Here is a 21,538-nt window from a genome sequence, read left to right as displayed (position 1 = left end):
TTGCTTCCAGGATCGATGAGCTCTTGTCACCTTGGAAATCACATAGAAATGAAAAGAACCACCAGCTTTGTCTGGCTGGGCTGGAGAGAGGCTTCTGCCTGCAGGAGCCCTAATTCCCGAAGCCTCGGAGGGGGGGCCTTGAGGGCACGGCCCCTGGCAGGCGACTCCTCGGTGCAGGGAAGGGTCTTTGCACCCCTTGTTCATCCCTGCCCCTCCCAGGCCTGCTCAGGCCTGAGACCGTGGGGTGACTCCTCTCTGGAGGACCCAACCACAAGAGTAGTTAGTGTAACTGTCTGCCAAAGGGCTGAAAAGCACTCCCATCTGAAAGATCAGCTTCGTAATTTCTAGGCATTACAGGAACGTCATGCGTAGACGTATATACATACATCCAGAGCCTGAGGCAGCCCCCACCCCCCTCTCCGGCCCCGTCCCCGTCCCCCAGGACGGTGCTAGACCCAGCCTCTGGCCTGGATTCCCGTGTTAAATGGCAAAGGAAATGCTGCCCCCTGCTGCCAAGCCCAGGAACTGCACCAGCCGCTACGGCGGAGCCTTCCCGCTCTGCGGCTCGATTCTAATCAGCACGGACTTCGTGAAGCCTGAGCTGGGTTCCCAGCGCTGTCCTATAGCGAAGCGGCTGCGTTATCGAATGTCCCCTCTCTTCGGGAGGTGGTGGTCGCTTGGGGAAGAGAAGAGTTTCTGGTATTACATAAAGTGAGCTTTGTCAGCAGAATCTTTGCCGCCGTTCCCAAAGCAGTGTCTTCAGAAACAATGGGTCCTGTGAAATTTCACCGTAAAGCACAGAAATTAAAAACAACTGATTTGGGGCTGGAAGCCGTACTCCTCAGGGACACGTGGCTCCTTGCAAGACTGCTCTCGGAATACGTCTGACAGTGTAAACTCACGCGGCTGGAGGTGCCTTCACGCTGGAGGAGTCCTTAGAATCATTTTTTTAAAAAAAGATTTTATTATTTATTTGAGAGAGAGAGCATGACCAGGGGAGAAAGGGCAGAGGGAGAAGCAGAATCCCCGCTGAGCAGAGAGCCCAGGGCTCAGTCTCACGACCCTGGGATCATAACCTGAGCCGAAGGCAAGACACTTAACCGACTGAGCCACCCAGGCGCCCCTAGAATCATTTATTCTAACCCACCTGCCTGGGTCTTGGTTAGGAGGCTGAGGCCACGGCACCCATCTGGCTCCTGTCAAAGCCCAAGTCCCAGCTGAAAACTGTACCACTCCAGCACCTCTCCCTCAGTGTTGGGCCTTAAAAAGGCCACAAGGAGTTTGATTGAGTAAATCTTCCTCCTTCCATCACTAACGTACAATCATCTCGCTCAATAAATATCTCAGAATATCTCCAAGAGATGGGTGTTACTCTTCTTTTTATGATTCAGGTACACTAGGACACAGGGGCAGGAAACATATGTAGGGTCTCCAAACTGTAGACAAATCCGTTTTCTGCCTTGGCCTCTCCTAAACCCCATGGAAGCCACCTCCATCACCATCATCATTGCTCTTATCACTCCTGCGTGTGGAGATCAATATATCTGTGGACCCAGACTCAAGTTACAGGGATTGTACACAAAACAAGGAGTCCATTTTTTTATTTTTTATTTTTTTTAAAGATTTTATTTATTTATTTGACAGAGAGAGACACAGCGAGAGAGGGAACACAAGCAGGGGGAGTGGGAGAGGGAGAAGCAGGCTTCCTGCCGAGCAGGGAGCCCCATGCGGGGCTTGATCGCAGGACTCTGGGATCACGACCTGAGCCGAAGGCAGACGCTTAACGACTGGGCCACCCAGGTGCCCCAAGGAATCCATTTTTTTTAGATAAAATTAACTACAGACAAGATTCCTGACATAACATTCATCACAAAAATATCTCCAACTAGCAGAACGTAGGTATGGTTTTCTATGTATGTATTAGCCATTGACCACTTCTTAGAGGCCAGAGACTAAATCATATTCATCTTCACATAACCAACACAATGCCCGGAATGTAGTAGAGAGTAAATGCCTGCTTAATGAAAATGAATAGTCAATGTTGGGAGAATGATAATCTATAAATAACACATTGGTGGGATTTTCCAAAATATCATTTGTTCAAGGGAAGGTTTTCAGTTGTATCTCTGTGAGGTTTTAGCTTTGGTCTGTCGTTTCTTATTTTATTTGTGCAACCAGAACACATGGTCATTTCGCCCTTTCTCTTTGGAATTCCCTCCTGTTGTTGGCTCACTTTGTTGAGGGTCGTGAGATGACAATCTCATGCCCTCAGACATGGTCTGTTCTCTTGTAATGACCATGAAGTCATCCTTCCTGGAACAGGAGGCCTCCTGTATTTCAGACGTCTGTTCTGCCTGCCCTGATTCATAGATTCAAGTGGTCTGGCCAACTGCGGGATGTGGGAGGGGTGGAGGGGAGCCTACGCTGGCCCAGGCCCAAACGAGGTAAGTGGGAAGCTGAAGCTAAGTGGGAAAGTAGTGACACCAGCTTCTGCCCCTCTTCTTCCACCTGTGCCTTGTGAACTCCAGCCAGAAGGCCACCTCCCTTCACCTCGCTCATTTGGTTGTTTTGGTCCATTTGCTCTATAGAAATCATCGCCCAATGCAAGCCATCCTCCTAAAATCAAGGTGAAGAGCTCGCCTCTGATTGAGAAGCTTCAGGTAAGTGCAAAATGGTACTCTGACCCCACCTCATCTCTTATCCAACATTTGCGTGTGTTCGGGGCTCCTGGGGGTAGCACCTGCTGTCACCTGAAGAGTTGATCTCTGATAAGCAGCTGTGAAGGATGAGGAGCTCTATCCAGGGGCAAAGGGCTAATATAAAGATTCCATCCAGCACGAGCTCATGTGGTCAACAGCTAATGGTGGTTGGTGGATAATGGGTGTCCCAAGAGTCTGGAAAAAGACATTAGAGTGCAAGAAACGCTCCAGGACTAGCCAAGTCCTCTCGCCCTAAGCCTGAAAGCCCCTACAAACCGTTTCAGTCGTACACAGGGCTGAAATTCATCGGCTAGGCATTGCACTGATATGGCCAAATCTGTTGTTTGGAAAGCCTGCCTCTCTACCTATCACTTTGTGAGCCCAGAGCCCTCACCACTGTGCCCGCAATTGGCTGGCTTTCCTGGGAGTGTAAATGAACCTTGTGGCACTGAACTTGAGCTCACGGTCTTTGGGAGGAGACAAGATTTTCACACATGATACAATAAAAGACATAAACTCTCAGAGAGTAAATACCGAGATCTAAATTGTGTGTAACCACCTGACTCCTACTGCTCTAAATCGGGGTTTCTCAACCTGGACAATATTGGGGCAGGATAATTTTGTGGAAGGGCACTGCCCTGTGCATTGCAAGATGCTTAGCAGCATCCTTGGTCCCTACCCACTAGATGCCGGCAGCACTCTCCAACAAGCTGTGACAATGGGAAACATCTCTAGGCATTACCAAATGTCTCCCAGGGACACAACTGCCTCCCACCCCCACCCCCACCCCAGGTCAGAACCACTGCTCAGGAATTTTAGAGCAAGGGTAGAGTAGAGTGGACAGGAGTAGTTAATGCAGGCTTTATGAAAGGCCTAGACCCTGAATCGGTCCTCCAGGATGCGTGGCTGGAAAGGAAGGAGGAAGGTGCTCCTGATATGGGACCAGCGTGAGCTAAAGCACAGAGGAGGGTTGGCATAGGTCTGGGTGGGGCCTGTGGAGGCTGCCCCGGCTTTCACCGCGGTCTCTGTGCAGCCACCCGGGAGAACAGCAAGGCTCTTGTGCACCATATCCTCCCATCTGGGTCCAGCTAAGAAAACCAGCTCATCAGCTTTGCTACAAAGCCGTTATTAGGGGTGTGTCCAGACAAGCAGCCACAGCTTTTGCTGTTCCACCTCTGGGAGAGCCCAGGGATTTGGCCCCCAGCCTGATCTGGGGTTAAGAAAAGCATCTCTGGTTTCTGGCCATGAGCCCTACCCTGTGCAGTATGGGAGGGGACTCCCCAGAAGTTGAATTCCTACTGAAAAGCCCTGATTGCCCTCCAGCTGCAGGGAAGGAATGGGGCTGCCTGTCACGCTGGGAGGCTGCAGGGATCTCATGTACGTAAGGAAGATCTCTCAGAAGGGATCCAGATGTGCACATCCCCTCTCATAGCCAGCCCAGGGGTGCAGCCCAGGACCCTCACCTTTGCCTCCCTGCAGTCCATCTCAGCCCTCATCCGAGCACCAGAAATTCGTTCCCACGTGCTCTGTGCCCCACAGTCTTGGTCTCCTTCCCCTTCCCTTCCCCATCATTAAGGAGCCTCTCTGGGAAGCACAGCAACTGAGAATAAGGTTGTGATTGCTAATCATTCAATCTCATTAAGAATGTCAGCAACAGGATGACAATTTGGCCAGATCCCACAGGAACCTTACTTTTTGGGAAGAGGAGGAGAGGGAGACAAGAACTAAGAAATGCATCATCCGCTAGACTTTTCAGCCAAATATTCTATTAGATGAGTTATGAAGTATGATTTTTCCTCCCTGGAGTAGTCCATAATTCAAAGCTCAAGTTTCCTGCTGGCTAGCAAGATGTATTTTTATTTGCAAGCAGTCTTACAGAGGGAACTTTCCAGCTTGAACTTGGGCGGGGAGGGAGACCTCCTTTAACGCCCAGCCCTGAAGCCCTGTCACCAAGCCTGCCCCTTGGTACTCATCACATGCTGCTTTTTTAACATGGCTCGGGCTCACAGCATTGCTACGTAGCTTTTATATTTTTAATTCTTTTTTTTTTAAGATTTTATTTATTTATTTGACAGAGAGAGTGCGAGAGGGAACACGAGCAGGGGGAGTGGCAGAAGGAGAAGCATACTCCCCGCTGAGCCGGGAGCCCGATGCGGGGCTTGACCCCAGGACCCTGGGATCACGACCCGAGCCGAAGGCAGTAGCTTAACTACTGAGCCACCCAGGCACCCCTATATTTTTAATTCTTACCAATGACTCAGTCTTGTCCAGCTCTGGAGGGCAGGGGGTGGGGGTGGGGTATGAGCGGGTGGTGGCAAGAGACAGTGCCTCCAAGACCAGGACATGATACGACAATGGATACTTGGTTAGGAAGTGACACAGAAAGCCTCACATTACCTGGTTACCTGGCCCCAACCAGTTCCAGGCCACATACCCAACAAGCTCAAGCAGAAACTCTCAGGGTCCCGCACCCCAACTTGAAATGCCTCCCCTTTTCTTGGCAGGCCAATTTAGCTTTCGATCCAGCAGCCCTGCTACCTGGGGCCTCACCCAAGAGTCCTGGACTTAAGGCTGCGGTGTCACCATTCCAGAGCCCACCTTCCACCCCCAGCAGCCCTGGCGTGCGGTCTCAGGAGCCAGAGGAGGTGCCAGTTAGCTTTGACCAGCCTCCTGAAGGGAGCCATCTGCCCTGTTACAATAAGGTAATGTCTGGGTCCAAAGCCCTGCGGCGTGTTGGTGGAAATGCAGGCACTGGGCAGTCCTGAGTCATCTCTGCCGTGATGTTGTCCTGGGGAAGGGAGGACACACGTGAGCTGCCGTCAGAGTTGGTTCTCAACAGAAAGGAAACTTCTCTGTGCCTGAGATGGCCCCTCTCCCTAGCCTGCCTCTCTCATCCCCTCTCCCAGAGCTGTGCCCTCACCCTGAAGGCACCCCTGGGGGATGGAGCGCTCTGTCCTTCGTGGAGAGAGGGCTGAGAATTCAGGACGGATCCAAGCCGCACAGATAGTTGTGTCAAAAACTGAAAACAAAATCTGAAGGCCTGATCAGTGATTCACACAGAGGGTGGGCAGGGTCGTTAGGACTCCAAACCACACTGCTCTGGCTTGATGTAAATACTTTTAAGTGCCCCAGTATGGGTTCAGATCATTCTTACCGCAGCTTGCCCCATTTAAAGACTAGCCAAACTGTTCCCTTTGCAAAAAGATGTATGTAAGGTCCCTTTCTGTAGATGCCCTGAGTGTGCTTTCTTTCGTCAGATCCTCGGCCCTACTACACACAGTAAGAATCAGAGATACGGTCCAGTACTGTCCAAGCAGGTGCCCGGCAAATCTGGGCCGGTGCCCGGCAAGGGCCAACATAAAGGGATCCAATGCCAGGGAATGGCAAATGGATAGAACTTTAAAGTAATGGATGGAAAGAGTGGGGTCCTCTGGGCCATTCCAGAAAATCCATGGGGGAGAAGGTCAAATGTGTAGAAACAGGTAGAATCCAGGGAAACAAACTGATGCTAAGTCTTGAATCTGCTGGCTGGGGATAGGGCGGAGATCCTCCAGCTCCGGGTAATGGAGAGACCCCCGACAGCAGAGAGGAAGCCAGGGTAGAGCCTCCTTTCTTCACAGGATGCTCACTAGGGAGGGGGGCTGGGAGGGAGGAGGGGCCGCCTGTTTGTAATGGGGTCCGGGGTAGAGGGGAGTGCTTTAGGGCAGCAGGGTGTATTCCTGAACCCTGCTGACTGTGAGGTCAGGGCCGGTCCTTGATAGCCCGCAGGGCTGGCCACACCATGGTCTCAGGAAAGAGCCTGGGAGGCCCTTATAAACCAAGTATTGACTTCAAATTTCTGAAAGGAACTAGGATTGACAAATACCAAAACATAAGCCAATGGGAAAATAAGACTTACAAAAATAAGATGTAAGGTTTATGAAATAAGATTTCATCTACATTTAAAATTTTAAAGGACACACCACTTGAGTAAAGTACGACATCCAAATAAACATTTCCACTGCACTTCTGGCAAAGTCCAGTGGGCCTAGATGAGGCCCGAGTGATCCTGAGATTCACACACTTCCCAGATAGGAGATGATTTTGAGCGGCTCTGCTGGAGGCTCCTAAGGCATGGCTTCTGCTCATGGTGGACCTGAGCCCAGGAAAGTGAAGGTGCCTGTCTGTGCAGCTTTCCTGGGGATTAGCCAGCTCTGAGGAGGGCAGGGAGGGCCAGGCTGGGGAAGGGGACGGAGCTGGTCACCTGCTGTCCGGCTCTGTCCCCATGAGGTCCCTGAGCAAGGCCAGGCCATCTGCAGGCCCCTAACCCTCTTGTCTGTTGGGTTCACTTTTGTCAAAGTAAAATGTCCTAAATGTTAAAACATGACTCTTACATAAAGTAGAGAGAGATTTTAGTCAGCTTGTCGGATTTGTGAAGAAACCTATAATATGGTAAAGTTCATTCAGAGAACATTCAAAGAGCCGGTTATTTATAGGCAACCGACAAAACAAATGTTAGAATTAAATTGCTAAATTAGACACCAAACGGATTAATGTTTTACAGGATAATAAAAGTATAGGTAGGCTATCATTTTTAGTGGATGGAAAGCATTTGCGTCTTCACGAGGCAAAAACCTACTGGCTACCCTGTGACTTCACATAGCACACAGGGGTCCATTCTGCTGGAAAATCAAATGACCCTTAAAGGCTGGCTGACGAAGCAGTGCTTTAGACTGACATCGAAAGACATGCAGTCCCCTTCTTGGCCTTTTTCACAGGTTGTGGATAATTTCTCTTAACTCGTTCTTCCAGGTGCGGACGAAGGGCTCGATAAAAAGGCGCCCTCCCTCCAGACGATTCCGAAGGTCTCAGTCGGACTGTGGGGACCTGGGAGATTTCAGGGCCCCCGAGTCATCCCAGGAGAATGGTGCCAAGGAAGAGAATGGGGATGAGGTGTTCCCATCCAAGAGCAAGGCCCTGGCTTCCCCTCCCCCCGGCGAGGGGCCGGTGGGGGAGGAAGTGGGGAGGCAGCTGGGGTCTCAAGAGAAGCCTCCTCTGAGGAGGACGTCCAGCAGGACGGAGAAGCAGGAGGAGAAGGGCAGGGCCGTGGATGAAGCCCAGCATCCCCACAAGGCTGTGGGGGGCTCTGAAGAGGAGGCCAGCCCACATCCAGCCCCGGGGGAGGCTGTCCAACCAGCCCAAGCCTCCAACCCAGAGGCAGCAAACGGAGGTAGGAGCCCCAGAGAAGAAAAAGCAGCCGGAAAAGAGACAGCAGAGTCTGAGGAGGTGAAGGTGGAGAGAGCAGGAAATGAAGAGGAGGAGGCCAGACAAAGGAACCGAGACCCCAAGGGGCCGGTGGACGGAGCAGTGGGGGAGGCCTCACCAAGCCCCCCTGAAGGGGTGGAGGGCCCCCGCACCCCGGAGCAGGGCAAAGGTGAGGAAGGGGCCATTCTGGAGCCCGGCTGCAACCCCCACCATGAGGCCCCCAAGACCGAGGTAAGTGGCCTGCACGTTCACCTGGGGAGGCCAGGGCCAGAGCATGTCTGCTTATACTTCCTCACAAATCAGCGCAAATATGCAGAAACAAAGGCCCTGTTGCGGATGGTGAGGGGACAGAGACACAAGAAAGGGAAGTGTGCCCCGGGCTCTGTCCACCTTCCTGCCCCCTCGGGAGTTCTGGGGTGCTCTGGGTATGTATGGAGACCAGGCACGGCTCAGTGACTGAGGCCCGCACACAGCTACTGAAGGCCCAGGAGGCAGGGCTCTGGGCTCGGCTCACTGCTGGGGGGCTCAGAGATGAAAGGGGGTGCACCTTTCCATCAACTCAGGCTAGCATGGGAGACCAGCAGCTCCTTAGGGCACACTGAGGAAGGTGGAGTGTGGCCGTGGGCAGGGGGTTCTCCGGGGGAAGCCCAAAGCACAAGCGAGGGAGAAACAGCGTGCACGCGTGCGTGCGTGCGTGCATGTGTGTGTGTGTGTGGCGTGTGGGAGGAAGTTAGAAAAGCTTCAGGGTGAAGATGGCATTCGAGTGGGGCCATTTGAGGAGGAAGCTTTGTGTTGGACACCAAGTGCACAGAGGAAGGGGTACCTCAGTCCCTGCCCACCCCCACTTCCTGGCCCTTCAGCAGCCCCCCCACCCCCACCCCCACCATTCCCAGGAAGCCCTCTTGAACTCACCTACTTGTGTTCAGGAGCAGAATGCCTTGCTGAGACTCAGCAGCTCCACGAGAGCAGCTCAATGTCCTATCCTCCACCCCCAAACCTGACAATCTCATCAACAGTCACCCCCCAGTGCTTTGCTTCCCCCTCCGTTAGAACATTCATTCAGTACATTCACTCACTCATTCCTTCCCTCGGGCGGCCATCAGCTTCCTACTACATCACCCTCTTACCAGGCTTCCTGCTTCCTCATTTTCTGCCTATATAGTTCATTTCTGTACAGCAACCAAAGAGGTGTTGGTGTGTGTGTGTGTGTGTCTGTCTGTCTGTCTGTCTGTGTTTTGATCGTCTACTCACTGCTAAAGTCACTCACCTCCTATGTTAGCTTCCTAGGGCTGCCATAACAAATTACCGCAGACTTGGTGGCTTAAAACCACAGAAACGTATTTTCTCACAATTCTGGAGGTCAGAACTCCAAAATCAAGGTGTTGGCAGGGTGGGTTCCCTCTAGAGGCTCTGAGGGAAAATCTGTCCCATGCCCGTCCCCTGACTTCTGACGGCTGCTACCGACCCCTGGAATCCTTCCTGGCCTCTTCCAGGTCCTGCTGGTGGTCGGCAGTCCTTGGCACTCCCTGAGTTGTAGACCCAGCCTCTGTCTTCGCATGGTCTTTCCCTGGCTCTGTGTGTCTCAAAACTGCTCTCCTTTCTCTCATGAGGACACCAGTCCCTGGAGGTGGGACCCACCCTAAATCCAGAATCGTCTCATCTTGAGATCTTTAATTACATCTGCAAAGATGCCAGTTCCAAATAAGGTCACATTCGCAGGTACTGGGGGTTAGGATCGGACGTATCTTTGGGGGGTATGCCACCCCCTGTGCCTCCCCACCCCACGTCCCACGGCTTCCCAGTGCACTCAAAATCAAATCCAAACCCTTCGCGAGGCTGTTGCCCAGTTGTCCCTGACCTTTCCCCTCACTGTGCTTTAGCCATGCGGATGGTTATTTTGTTCGTCAAATATACCAAGATCACTCCCTGCTCAGAGCGCTGTTCTGCTGTTCCCCCCCCCCCGCCCCCGAGACACCTCCCCTGACCCTCACACGGCTCCTTCTCACCCACCCTTCAGATGCCCCTTCGGCCTGTCTGGACCACCCCGGTCACTCTCTTGCACTATTCTACTCTGCCATCATGGTGCATATCACTATTTCACATGCTCTTATTTATTTTATTATCATCTCCCTCTACTCTTTTTCCTTCACTGCATCCCCAGCCCCTACCACTGAGCCTGGAACACTGTAGTTCTTAAAAAATGTATTTGTTGAGTGAATGAGTGAATTTTTAAAAGAAGAGAGAAAATTGCTTGACCCAAAGGAAATAATCTCTAATGATACAACTAGAGTTATAAGAAGGGTTGATGTGTTCGGAGAGGGCCCTCACATTATTCCCACTCAAACTAGACTGGGGAGAAGAAAGTAGTAGGAGTCCCAAAGACACCTGAGGTATGGGTGAGACTCCTCTGGGAGGGCTGTTAAGCAAAGATGCTTCACATTTCTTCAGCACCATCCATTCAAAATGAGCGATCTGATCCCATCAGCCTGGAGCTCTTCACCAGATGTCCAACCCAGAGGCAGCACACGGAGGTAGGAGCCCTGGAGCTCTTCACCAGATGTCCAGAAGGCAAACACTTGCCCCAGATCCTCCCTTCTTTTTGAGGATGAAGCCACCGAGTCCACGTGGTCACCTGCCAGGGGCGGCTCCACCTTAGCTTCAGGCTGGGAGGTGCCCGTCTCGCCAGGAGAACTTCCCACAGCACTGGTCCTGAGGCGTTAAGGAGTCACCTTGGTTGCAAAGCTTCAGGAAGGTCTCCTGCAGAAACTAGAGGAGCTTTGGAACAGGATACCCCAAAACCTCTTGAGCCACCTCTATATTCCCAGCCTGGCAGAGCCCTGGCCAGGGAGCAAGATGCCCACACCCTCACAAGTGCTCTTCTTTCAAACAGGAAGCCCAGGGAGGCACTGAGGATGTCCACCCACCACCTCTCCACGCTTTCCGTCTCCTTCTCCATCACGGAGACACAAAATCCTGACACCCTTAGCCCAAACCCCTGGTTTTAGAGAGGAAGGACCTGAGGCTCCAAAGGGGAACACGAGTTGTCCAAGGTCACAGAGCTCAATGTTGACACGATGGACACCAGCTGAAGGCTTCAGAATCAGGGACACCACACAGCACCTCTCTGCGCATGGGCATCATTTATTCAATCTGGGAGGGGCGTTGCCTCCCGTCCTCTCTTGTCCTTGTCAGGCTCAGTCAAGGTTAGAAGCAAGATGCCTCAGGCAGTGGTGCAAAAGGATTCACCGGTGCAGTGATGGTGAGGGGGGCTGCTTGGGTCTCGGCTTCCCTGCACACCCCATGCCTGTCCCAGGCCTTTCGTGGGTCCGGCAGAGGCAGCAGACGGCTTTGCAGCCCCCTGATCTAATCCCCATCTGGTTCTTTGGTAGAAATACATTGATCAGAGAAACTAATTGGAGTCCCGCTCGACATTTACCAAACAGCAGTTACCCATGGTACTATGGGACTTACTGGGGGTTCCAAGATGAAAAGGACAGAGGCATAAACAAATAGTAACTAAGGACAAATAAACAGATGAACAAAAAAACACAAATAATGACAAGGCAGTAGAAGAAATGTAATTCTTCCCAGGAAATTGCTATGCTCCGTGAAGCACAGAGGATGGGGCCGTCCCTTCTTCAAGAGAGAGAGCCGGGCAAGGCTCCGGACGAGGCCCCAGGTTATCAGCCGTGTGAAAGCGCTAGAAAGGGTTAACTCCTAGTGCATAGCCCCTCACGAGTATTTCAACGTTTTGTGCTTAAGGAATGAGCCATTCTGGGAATTTCAGTCACGGAACAGGCTGGATATATCACATCCCAACACTTGGGATTCTGTTTATCTCTGGAGAGAGGGCACTGACGAGGATCCAGCTCCCATACTGTAAATAAACCAAACAAGTGTTTCTCCAGCACTCACTATGTTTCCAGTACTGTGTAGGGCACTCAGGTATGCCAAAGATAAACTTCCCCAAGCCACGGCATTCAAGATGTTTGACATCACATTCAAGACCTTGTAGGACCGGGCGCCTGGGTGGCTCAGTTGGTTAAGCGACTGCCTTTGGCTCAGGTCATGATCCTGGAGTCTGAGGATCGAGTCCCGCATCGGGCTCCCTGCTCAGCAGGGAGTCTGCTTCTCCCTCTGACCCTCTTCCTTCTCGTGCTCTCTATCTCTCATTCTCTCTCTCTCAAATAAATAAATAAAATCTTTAAAAAAAAAAAAAAAGACCTTGTAGGACTGACAGTAACCCCTGACTTCCTAACCGCCTGGTTCCATTGTTCGTCCAAGGCATTCTCCTTGATTTCTCAATATTTGATTTGAAATTTCTTTCTCCCTCAGCTGATGAGATACCACCTTCTCTTGAGCCTCAGTTCTTGGCCTTCTCTTCTCACTTCTCTTGGGGCCACACTCCCCCGCTTTCCCTCTTCAGCCCCCTCCCTTAGCTTTTCTGGACCCAACTGCCCTCCCCACTGACCTGCTCTGTCTTTCTGAATCAATCCACAAAGCTCAGCCACTCTCACTCCACATTCTTTGCCAAGCAGCCCGGACCCCTTATGACCTCTCACCAATGGGGCTGAGCCACATCCATCTTCCCCCGCGGCCTGGAAACTCGCTCACTGCATTCTATCAGCCTGTTTTCACCTACCTTCCTCAGTCACTCCTCCCTCATCCCCACGGGCCCTGCAAATGACCTCACCTCCTATGTGACTGAAAGGAAGGGCAGCCTAGTCCTCTCAAAGTACGAGTCCGAGGACAGGTCCCTTCTTGACAAGACAAACCCACATCGGCTGTGATCTGGCTTCCCCCAACTGCCATTTTCTGGACATTTTTACAGGACATTTGTGGAGTGTGTCTGCATTTTAAGTGAGGGATCACACTAAGAATTTCCCATCCATCCAGGTGCTCTTCCAAGTTTCTAGCTCCGCACTAGCTCACCCCCTTCTGCCTATAGACCTTGCTCAGTTCTCTCCAGTCCTAAAGAAAAATCCCCCGAGTCTGTCCCTCCCCCACACACCCAGTGCTGTCTCCCTCCTTTGTTTCTCCTTGTGATCTCACGCTTCTCTCTGATGTGAAGCTCACAAGCACTTCCCTGCTTCCCTGCCACCAAAGAGTAAGCATTCTCACCTCGGTGAGGTGTCAGCCCTGCCCCTGAGGCCACCTGCCACCGTAGTCTCTGTCTGGTGGGCCGCCCCGCCAACTCCCCTCCCTTCCTCCCTCCCTGTCTCCTCAAGAAGAACCGCCACATTTCACCCTGGCAGTCTCCTCTGGCCCCAACTACCACGTGCCAGCCGTCATATTTTGTGAATGATCCCTAAGGTTGGCCCTCACCATCAGCCACTGAGCCCCTCCTGATTGCTTAGCACCAGGCTGGCCCAGGTCCCAACCACACACCAACCGACCTCTGCGCTTGGACACCTGCCAGTCAATCATACTCAAAACCAAACTCGTCCTACTTGCTGTGTTTCTTCACTTGTATTCAACTGAAACCCCACATTCCTTTGTTATACTCACCCATTTCTGCTAAAGAGGTGCTCACGTTTCTTCCACCTCCCTGCCTAATCAGCCCCCAGGTCTTAGGGGGTTTGCCAGGGAGGACCTTTCGCTTTCCCTCCTGCCCCGTCTCCACTGCTGTGACCCCTTCCTTATCTCTACAATCACGACTCGCTCCTCAAGGAATTCCTGGTCTCCAGACCCACCCTGTACGTTAGCACCAAATTCATCTTGCTGAAAATGGCGTCTCAGCGTCTACTCTCCTACCCCAAACCCTTTGATACCACTCATTGGAGAATCGAGTTCACCCTCCTCTCCATGCTGAACTTTCTCCCAGCCTTTCGCTCTCCCCCATCATGGGGCCCATGCCTCCAGCCAGCCTCCATGACCCACCATTCCATAAGGTGCAACGCATCGTCCCACCCGTCGGGCTGTCCCCTCCACCAGAAATGCCCGCACCCCCGACTGAGATTGCCCTCACTGCGGCCTGGAAGTCTCTGTCTTCCATAGGCCTTCCCCGACTGCTCCGGTGAGGAACACCCGCAGTGACTCAAGTACCTCCTCACACTCAGTACAGCACGTTCCGGTGGCCCAGAGCACATGCCACCTGATGCTGTGGACGCATTCGTAAATGTCTCTGTTTCCCAGCCAGAGAACCCAAGGTGGTAAGGCCTGGTGCAGCCCCAGCCCAGAAGGAGCTAAAAGTCATACTTTGGGTTGAATGTTGAACAAATAGCTATTTTCCTGTCCTTTTGCTAAAGTATCCACCTTCTATTTTTGATTCTTTGTGTTCTTTTTCCACCGTTATGTCACCGATGTTTCTTGAGCAGTATAACAGGAAGATGAAATTGAGTGGGAATGAGTTAGTAAGTAAGAAGCTAGGGCAGGAAGGGCATGGGAAGCCAGGCATCAAGGAATAGGCAATGTCACCTAATAGTTGAGGGCTCAAGCTCTGGTCCCTGGTTTTAAATCCTGACTCTGTTACTTCCTAGCTGTGTGACCTAGGGGAAGTCACTTGACCTTTCTGTGCCTTAATTGCCCCGTCCGCAGAACAGCGCTAACAGAAGTACCTAACTCGTCTTGCTTTTGTGAGGAATACATGATTTGATGCTCGTAGAAACCTCCGTCAAGCACACAGCATTATTATTACCATTACTACTGCTAGTGTTACAATTCTTGCTGGATCTGGTATCACCAAGGAGGTCTGTTGAGTGTCAGGATTTCCCCCATTCTCTTCCTAACTCATCCTTTCCTCCTGTGTTCACAGGATAACACCCCTGTCAAGGACACTAAAATGTGAAGAAGAGCTCACTGTGCCTAGTGATGAGGCTGCTGCAGACATCTCTTTTGAAGGAGAAGCAACAAGAGAAAGAGAAAAATGAAGCCATCGCCGAAGCAGAATTCGTGGAGGGTCTGGAGGCAGCCCGAAGATATAGATTGCGTTGTTTCCCGTCTCCACGCCGAATGTTCCCTCGCAAAGATCAGTCCAAGGGCAGCAGGCTTTAATCAGCTTGAGTTTGTGTCACTTGATGGACTTGGTTTAAAAAAGAAGAAAAAAAAACTTATTTAAAACAATTTACTGCGGCGACAGCTCCCCGGGATACTGGTCAACCTGTGGGGCCTGGATCCTATCCACAACCACCTGTCCCTGTGGCTGACCTCGGAACTGGATTCTAATTTAGCTTCTCATATTTTGTTTTGTGTAAAGCGATAGCCTTTTTAATGTTCTGAAGCTTTTATGATTCTCAGATGGAAGTAAAAACTAATTTCAGGTGCAGGAAACAAAAGAAAATCGTGTTGCTGAAAATATAAATCCCGTAAGTTACAGAAGACCTTAAATTGTATCAAGACCCTTGAGACAGCCTCTCAGCTTTGTCCAAATTGGAGCGGGCCAACCAATTTCTAAAGCCTTGGCCTGGAAGAGATACTTATTGCAACATTAAAAAATATGTATCTGTTCCAGCAATAGGAACCTTTCCTGTCCAGGAGTTTTCAAGCGGCTGGTACACTGAGAGGTGACAGGCTCAGTCCAGTGGAGGCAAGGAGCAGATCTCCTGGAGAAGCAGATGCCAGGTGTCATGGCCCTTCCTCATCCTGAAAGCAGAGCAAGGATACCTAAACAATGCCTGGCCTCTGATGGAGCCTGCGAGGATGAAATTTGCACTTTCAGAAGGAGATCCTTGAGCACGGAGTCGATGTTTCCCGGGAGGTGCTTGAGTGTCTGTTTTGAAAGGTACATAACGAAAACATCCTTCCTAGCTTCCCTGGGAAGCTGCTCTTGAATCAAAGCCCAGACTCCCTTTCCGGACTCAGGAGGAGTGGGTTGGGTCTTCAGTCTGTTCTCACTGGGGAGCTCTGGCTTTAATGTTGTGTGTGGAAAATGCAAGGGGCTTTGCAAGGAACAGGGGCCTGACTACCCATTCCTTGACTAAGCTCCTCTCCCCTCTTGATGCAAAGATGTTAATCCAAATAAATGTTTAATCTTTAGGGTTGGTTCTTATCCAGAGTTGCGTATTTCAGTGTCTCATTGTGCAGCTGTGGCAGGTGGAGCAGCTGTTTCTCTGGAGGTCTGTTAGACCACTTCCTACCCCGACGTCAGAAAGTCGTCTCCCGGACAAAAAGGCCTTATGTCACTGCTGGTACCTCAGCGTTCTCATCCCATTACAGTTTTCCTAGAACTCCGGGATAGTGTTCATACGTGGGATATATATTTTTTCAAATTTTAAATACATGCATCTTCTAAAAACTTGTAAATTAGTCAAGTCTGATATTTTAAGTTTTATGTTTTAGCAGAATTTTGGAGATAAGTGTGTTTCAGTTATTTTGAGGTCAATATAATCCATCTCTATCCATCCCTCCACCCACCCACCCATCCATCCATCTGTATCTGTCCTTCATCTATCCATCCATCCATCTATCCACAGAGATGTGTACCCCCTGAAACAATACATGATTTTATTTACATATGTCTTTGGGTTGTTTATACACACGACCAGGCCAGGGTCTAGTGAATGTGTTAATGATTGTGAGCGTGTGTGACAAAAAAGGGGTATCTGCCACTTTCCTTTACTTGAAAAAGGAATGGACCAGAAAGCATGGGATGTAGATGTGAAGGTGAAACTATTTTTTCGTCTGGAGGCACGACAGTTTACAGCCGCAGATGGTTTCATTCAGGCTTCTCTAATAGGCTTGAAGGAAAACACTGATTTCTTCACAGCTATAAGGCTCAAGAATCAGAGTCATTCCTCCTTTAGCTCTGTCTTCCGGATTGAATTTCATACTGTGTCTTTCCTTTCTCCAAAAAGGGAGCAAGGGGAAAAAAACCCTGGAAGCTATGAAGGGAGATGCCAATATTTAATAGGGGGCTGTTATACTATTTCAGCTGCATGTGGAAACAGGTAGCCAGATGACCACAGGAAGCCCAGGGGCCTCAGAACTCCATTCTCCTCCCTGAGCTCCCCCCAGACAAACCTCAGTTTGCCAATCAACTAGACACTCAAAAAATAAAGGGATAAATTAGTAGACAGGCAACCTGTTCACCATCTTCTTTTGATTAGATACTCCTGGGAGTGTAACAGTTTTAACACAGTTGAATGAATGAGGACCCTCAGTTGCTAATGAAAGAAACTGGCTGATGAAAACCAGAAAACTGTATCTATGAATATCTCTCTCTCCCTCCCTCCCTCCCTATATACGGAATAATATAAATTAAAAATCTGTGGATAGACCTAAACAATACTCAAGCAATATCAGAAACCTCTCTTTGTTCTTGGTCTCTGCTTTCCTCTGTGTTGGCCATATTCCCAAGCAGGCTCTTCACAGCCTGCAAACCCATGGAAAGAGCTTATTCTTTTCCAATAACACTGGCAAAAAAATCCTGCAAAGGTTTTCTATAAATGCTGTGTGGATCACTGGTTCATACCTGAACCAGTCTTTATGACCGAGGAGCTGTGAAGGTCAGACTGGCCAGGCCTGGGTTGTGTGACCTCCGGAGCTAAGGGCTAGGTAAGCCAATCCTGTGCAGTCTGCAAGGATTCTGAATGGGAACAATGGGTGTCAAATGGGGTGCTGTTACCAAAGGAAATTATGCTGGAAAAAAAACAAAAAAACCAACAACACATGTGTCCAAGAGGGCAAGCCCAGACATACCAAACTACTATTCCATTGTTTATTAAAACATTAAATTTTGTTTGACCCCTCAACAAGTTCTAATCAACTTTGTGCTCTATGGACCAGGTAAAAATAATGTGAGCAGAATGCTACTTTATGAGGTATGACCAGGTGGCTTCTGAAGATATCAAGAGCACTGAGCAAAATGCAAGTGCTACTCAAATAAAGTGGAATTCGTTTTCATAAGCCACCACTGAATATCAGTCTCATGATTTCATGTAATAATAAATGGCTGATCCAGAGCTAACCTGGGGCTCCATGAGGGTATAGCTGATGTCTGTATTGTTCTTCATTATGCACAGTGCCCCATGCAATATAGGTGCTCAATAAATAGTTGTTAAGTAATGAATGATTGCACTGATGTCAGGGCTGGAATAGATTACTTTCAATATCGATTGGGGCCCAACACCTCCCTCATCCGATACCAGAGGCCTGAAATGTCATAATTAGCAACTCTTCCACTGACTTCAGTCTTCTTTCCCAATCAAAATGCATATCCTGAGAGAAGTAATATTTTAAGTTTCCTTTGTCATCACACCTTGGGTTGAGTTTGTTCTTGAAATCCTTCCCAGAGGGGTTGAAAAAGAAGAGCAAAGTATAGAAAAGTCTAGGGGCAGGAGACACACTTTTCTGACTTCCCAATCTTGCTTGGGGCAACCCAGGTTCCCACTCAGCCCAGTGATGTCCTGACCAGAGTGGCTATGGTTGCTGAGAAGACTTTTATTCTGGCTCTACCCTCAAATCCCAGGGGAACTGTGGGAATTCTGGAGAGGCTCCACTGTGGTCAAATGGGGCAGGAAACTATGGTTCTTTGAGACTCCACAGAGGAGGAGACAATGTGTATGTTTTATGCTCTCAGTGAAAAGGGAGCCACGAGGGTAAAAACCATCTACCTCAAAAACCAGAGCATAAAGACTTCTTACTCCTTCTAATCCTGGAAAGTTGTGGGCTTCTCTGTGGGAGCTGTTAACATGCTGGTCCTGGCATTGCCAGGGAGATGCTAGGAGGCAAACAGGATGCAGAAGGAAGGGGCCAAAATGAGCAAGCGTCCTCCCTGGTTACTCCTGTAAGTAATGACTCTGGCCCTTCATGGTGTCGTTTTACATAAAAATTTGAGAAAATTACTTGAATTTAGGTAAACCTGTAATATCAGTTATCACACTTCTCAACTGCTTCTTTTTAAAAGAATGAGTGGACTGGATTGCACTTTAACCAGCATTCAAACACAAGACTCTAGAATGACTATACATGGTTGGTACTCAAAAAAATAGTAGGAGCTCCGACACTAGTCATTACTATTGGACTGTCTAAGGAACCCATGAGTGCTGGATGGTGCCAGGCACTTCCCCATCATGGCTGCACCTGAGCCCTCAGGAGTGATGGTAACAGCCTTACTGATGACCTTCAGAAGTAGCTGGGCTGAAAAAGCAAAAGGGCCTGCTTTGCATTGCCTCTGATTCTGTGTCTTTTCTTCTACCAAGCACAGAGTTCTTAAAGTGTGATTTAAAGATGCTAATTATCCTTATTTTTTTTATTATAAAAGCAATACATCTTTATTTTAGAAGATTGTGGAGGAAAAGAAAAATAATTAAGTAAAAAAATATTTATAATTCCACTACCGAGAAATAGCTAGTATTAAGATTTTATGGATTTTTTAGTTTTTCAATCTGCATATATATATGTTTTAATTCTCGCTTGTTACAAAATTAAGCTCTCACCACATGTTACTGTGCATCTTTCCTTTTTGTAACATACTATCATGAGCGTGTCTTCATAAACAATCACACTTCTGATCATGAAAACGATACACTTTTGTCCTCTTCTAATGCAGCCAATAACATCCAGAGCAAGACCAAGTCTGTATAAAACGGAAGGACAGTAAGATCCCCTCGTGGAAATGGTATTCTAGTAGAAAGTGGTCCTTTTCACACTCTCAGCCTTAGATTTCTATCACCTTGGGACTTCAGCCACTCTCAAAACTTAAATCAAGTGAAAACTTTTGAAAGAAAAAAGAAAGGACTGAGGCAGCTCCAAAGATTCATTTCTGATGATTCAGGGGCTGCAAAATTCAGAGGAAGGCATGAGATAGACCTCAGAAAAAGAATCATTGAGGGAAACCACGTAGAAATGTTGTTAGTAAAAAGGAGCTGAAGCTATTATAGGATATTGGACTGGAGTCTGGAAAAAGACACACATCTTCAATCAGATTCAAGTTTCCATTTGGATCAGGGCATGGCTTGCGGTGGTGAAGCAAACCTGCCAGTTATGACAGCCATGGTGGCCTAAAAGTCACTTAGAGCCTAACCTCATGGGCAGCAAATAAGGCTCAGCACACAGCCCTCCAGTCCCGGGTGCCGAGTCAGCAGGAAGGGTCCCCTGAAAGGCCGACCCGTGTGACTGAATTGTATTCTCACTTCCAAAGACTAACCACATCAGGTCAGAACAGTCTGCACCACTCAGGTCTAGATTGGGTCTGAATTCAGTAACATGCCAACTGATTTTAGTTATGAAATAGGAATGAAAGTGATTGTTAAATCCATTCACAGTGTCAAGGCATCCACCCTGACATCATCCCAGAGTTATTCTAATCATCTCCTAATGGACCTACTCTAATTTCATCATCTTCTTTTCATGCATCTGACTCCAAGTCAAAATTATCTTCAGTCGTACTTTTAACATTCCCACCATTCTCAAAAGCGTTGATGCTTCCAGATCCCTTTAATAAAATTAAAATATTAAAGCATGAGTTTCAAAGTTCTCCTCTTTCAGGTTCTCTTCTTCCAGGCCGATTTCCATCTTACTTACTAACCAGCCAAACTAAGCTCATTGGCATGAAATTGCATCAAGAGCCATAAAAGTTGTCAAAGTGGTCATCTCCTTTGACCGTATTACCTCAGGAAATCAGCTAAAACGTGAAAAAAGTATACACACAGATGGGCCAATCAAGCAATATTTACATCGATGGACACCACTTACCTAGCTTACAGAAAAATAAGAATATCGTGCCCTATTGTCTTGATGGAACAGGATGAAGTCATTACAAACGACTTAAGGGATAAGAAAGCAGGTGTGGGAAATTCAACAACATTTGAGAGTGGACACCGGCAGAGGTAGGCGAGGCCTCCAGCCTTGTCATCTCTCATGGCACCATGGCGAGTGGACGGAGCGGGCTTCAGCCCAGGCAGGGCAGAGTGAGCCCATGGTCTCACGGAGAGGGCGAAGCGGATTGCTCAGGACTCTGCTGGGAGCATCCGAACCTATCCTCAAACTACAGAAGGGTGAGTTCAAAGCAATATTTTAGCTCTGAAACCTTGGCTCAGTAGGAGGAAGAAAGGTGGTCTCAGACAAGGAGAGGGTGTCGTTAAAGTTTTACATGCGATCAAAGCAAATAGAGGGCTTAGCTTGGACAGGCTGCCCTCCTCAGCCACGTCCTCCTACTCCAGGCAGCAGCAGGGCTCCGGGATCTCTACCGGGCCAGATTTGGCTTTTCAGCTTTTGCTCTTTGATTTGAGGTGTTTTCACTTGTATCCCCGCCCCCAGACCCTCCACCCCCGCCCAGGGCGCGAGCTCCGGTCCTGACCTTCCGTCACTGAGAGACACCCCAGGTGCCGGCGGGCCTCAGGAGGAAGGGGGCGGGGGAGAGCGGAGAAGCTGGTGCAACGGAGAGCTCCCCAAAGGTGAGGGGCAAGAGCACCACTGGACCCTCGGAGGACTGTCAGACAGCTGCAGAGAACAGCTTCCACGGAAAAAGGAAGCTTGGGGTCCGGAACCCCATGCGGGAGCCAGGACCCCCGCAGCCCTGGGGGAGTCGGGCCTCGGTGGGGGCGGGGGCGGGGCGCGGGCGGGGCCGCAGGCGGAGGGGGCGGGGCAGGGGCGGGGCGGGGCAGGGGCGGGGCGGAGGCGGGGCGCGCTACCAGCGCGGGGCCCCTGCCGTCGGC

The 21,538-nt window shown here is 49.8% G+C and overlaps 1 protein-coding gene across 3 annotated transcripts in view; it reads left to right on the top strand.

Annotated features, from left to right (window-relative positions):
- Positions 1–17,810, top strand: part of RCSD1 (RCSD domain containing 1) — a 66,185-nt gene extending 48,375 nt beyond the window's left edge. Inside the window, exons 4-7 of one of the 3 annotated variants that reach the window (XM_027613125.2) lie at positions 2,589–2,660; positions 5,204–5,401; positions 7,491–8,112; positions 14,698–17,810. In XM_027613125.2, the coding sequence (XP_027468926.1) occupies positions 2,589–2,660; positions 5,204–5,401; positions 7,491–8,112; positions 14,698–14,702 (897 nt within the window). In that variant the 3' untranslated portion in view covers positions 14,703–17,810. Of the gene's footprint in view, positions 1–2,588; positions 2,661–5,203; positions 5,402–7,490; positions 8,175–14,697 lie in introns of all 3 variants that reach the window. The other 2 variants (XM_027613124.2, XM_027613123.2) reach the window with 2 other exon arrangements.
- Positions 17,811–21,538: the final 3,728 nt, after the last annotated feature.

The sequence above is a fragment of the Zalophus californianus genome, chromosome 10 (assembly GCF_009762305.2).
Source record: "Zalophus californianus isolate mZalCal1 chromosome 10, mZalCal1.pri.v2, whole genome shotgun sequence".
In the NCBI taxonomy this organism is placed as follows: domain Eukaryota; kingdom Metazoa; phylum Chordata; class Mammalia; order Carnivora; family Otariidae; genus Zalophus; species Zalophus californianus.
The sequence above is the reverse complement of the archived record's forward strand: the minus strand, read 5'-3'. Positions and strand labels throughout refer to the sequence as shown.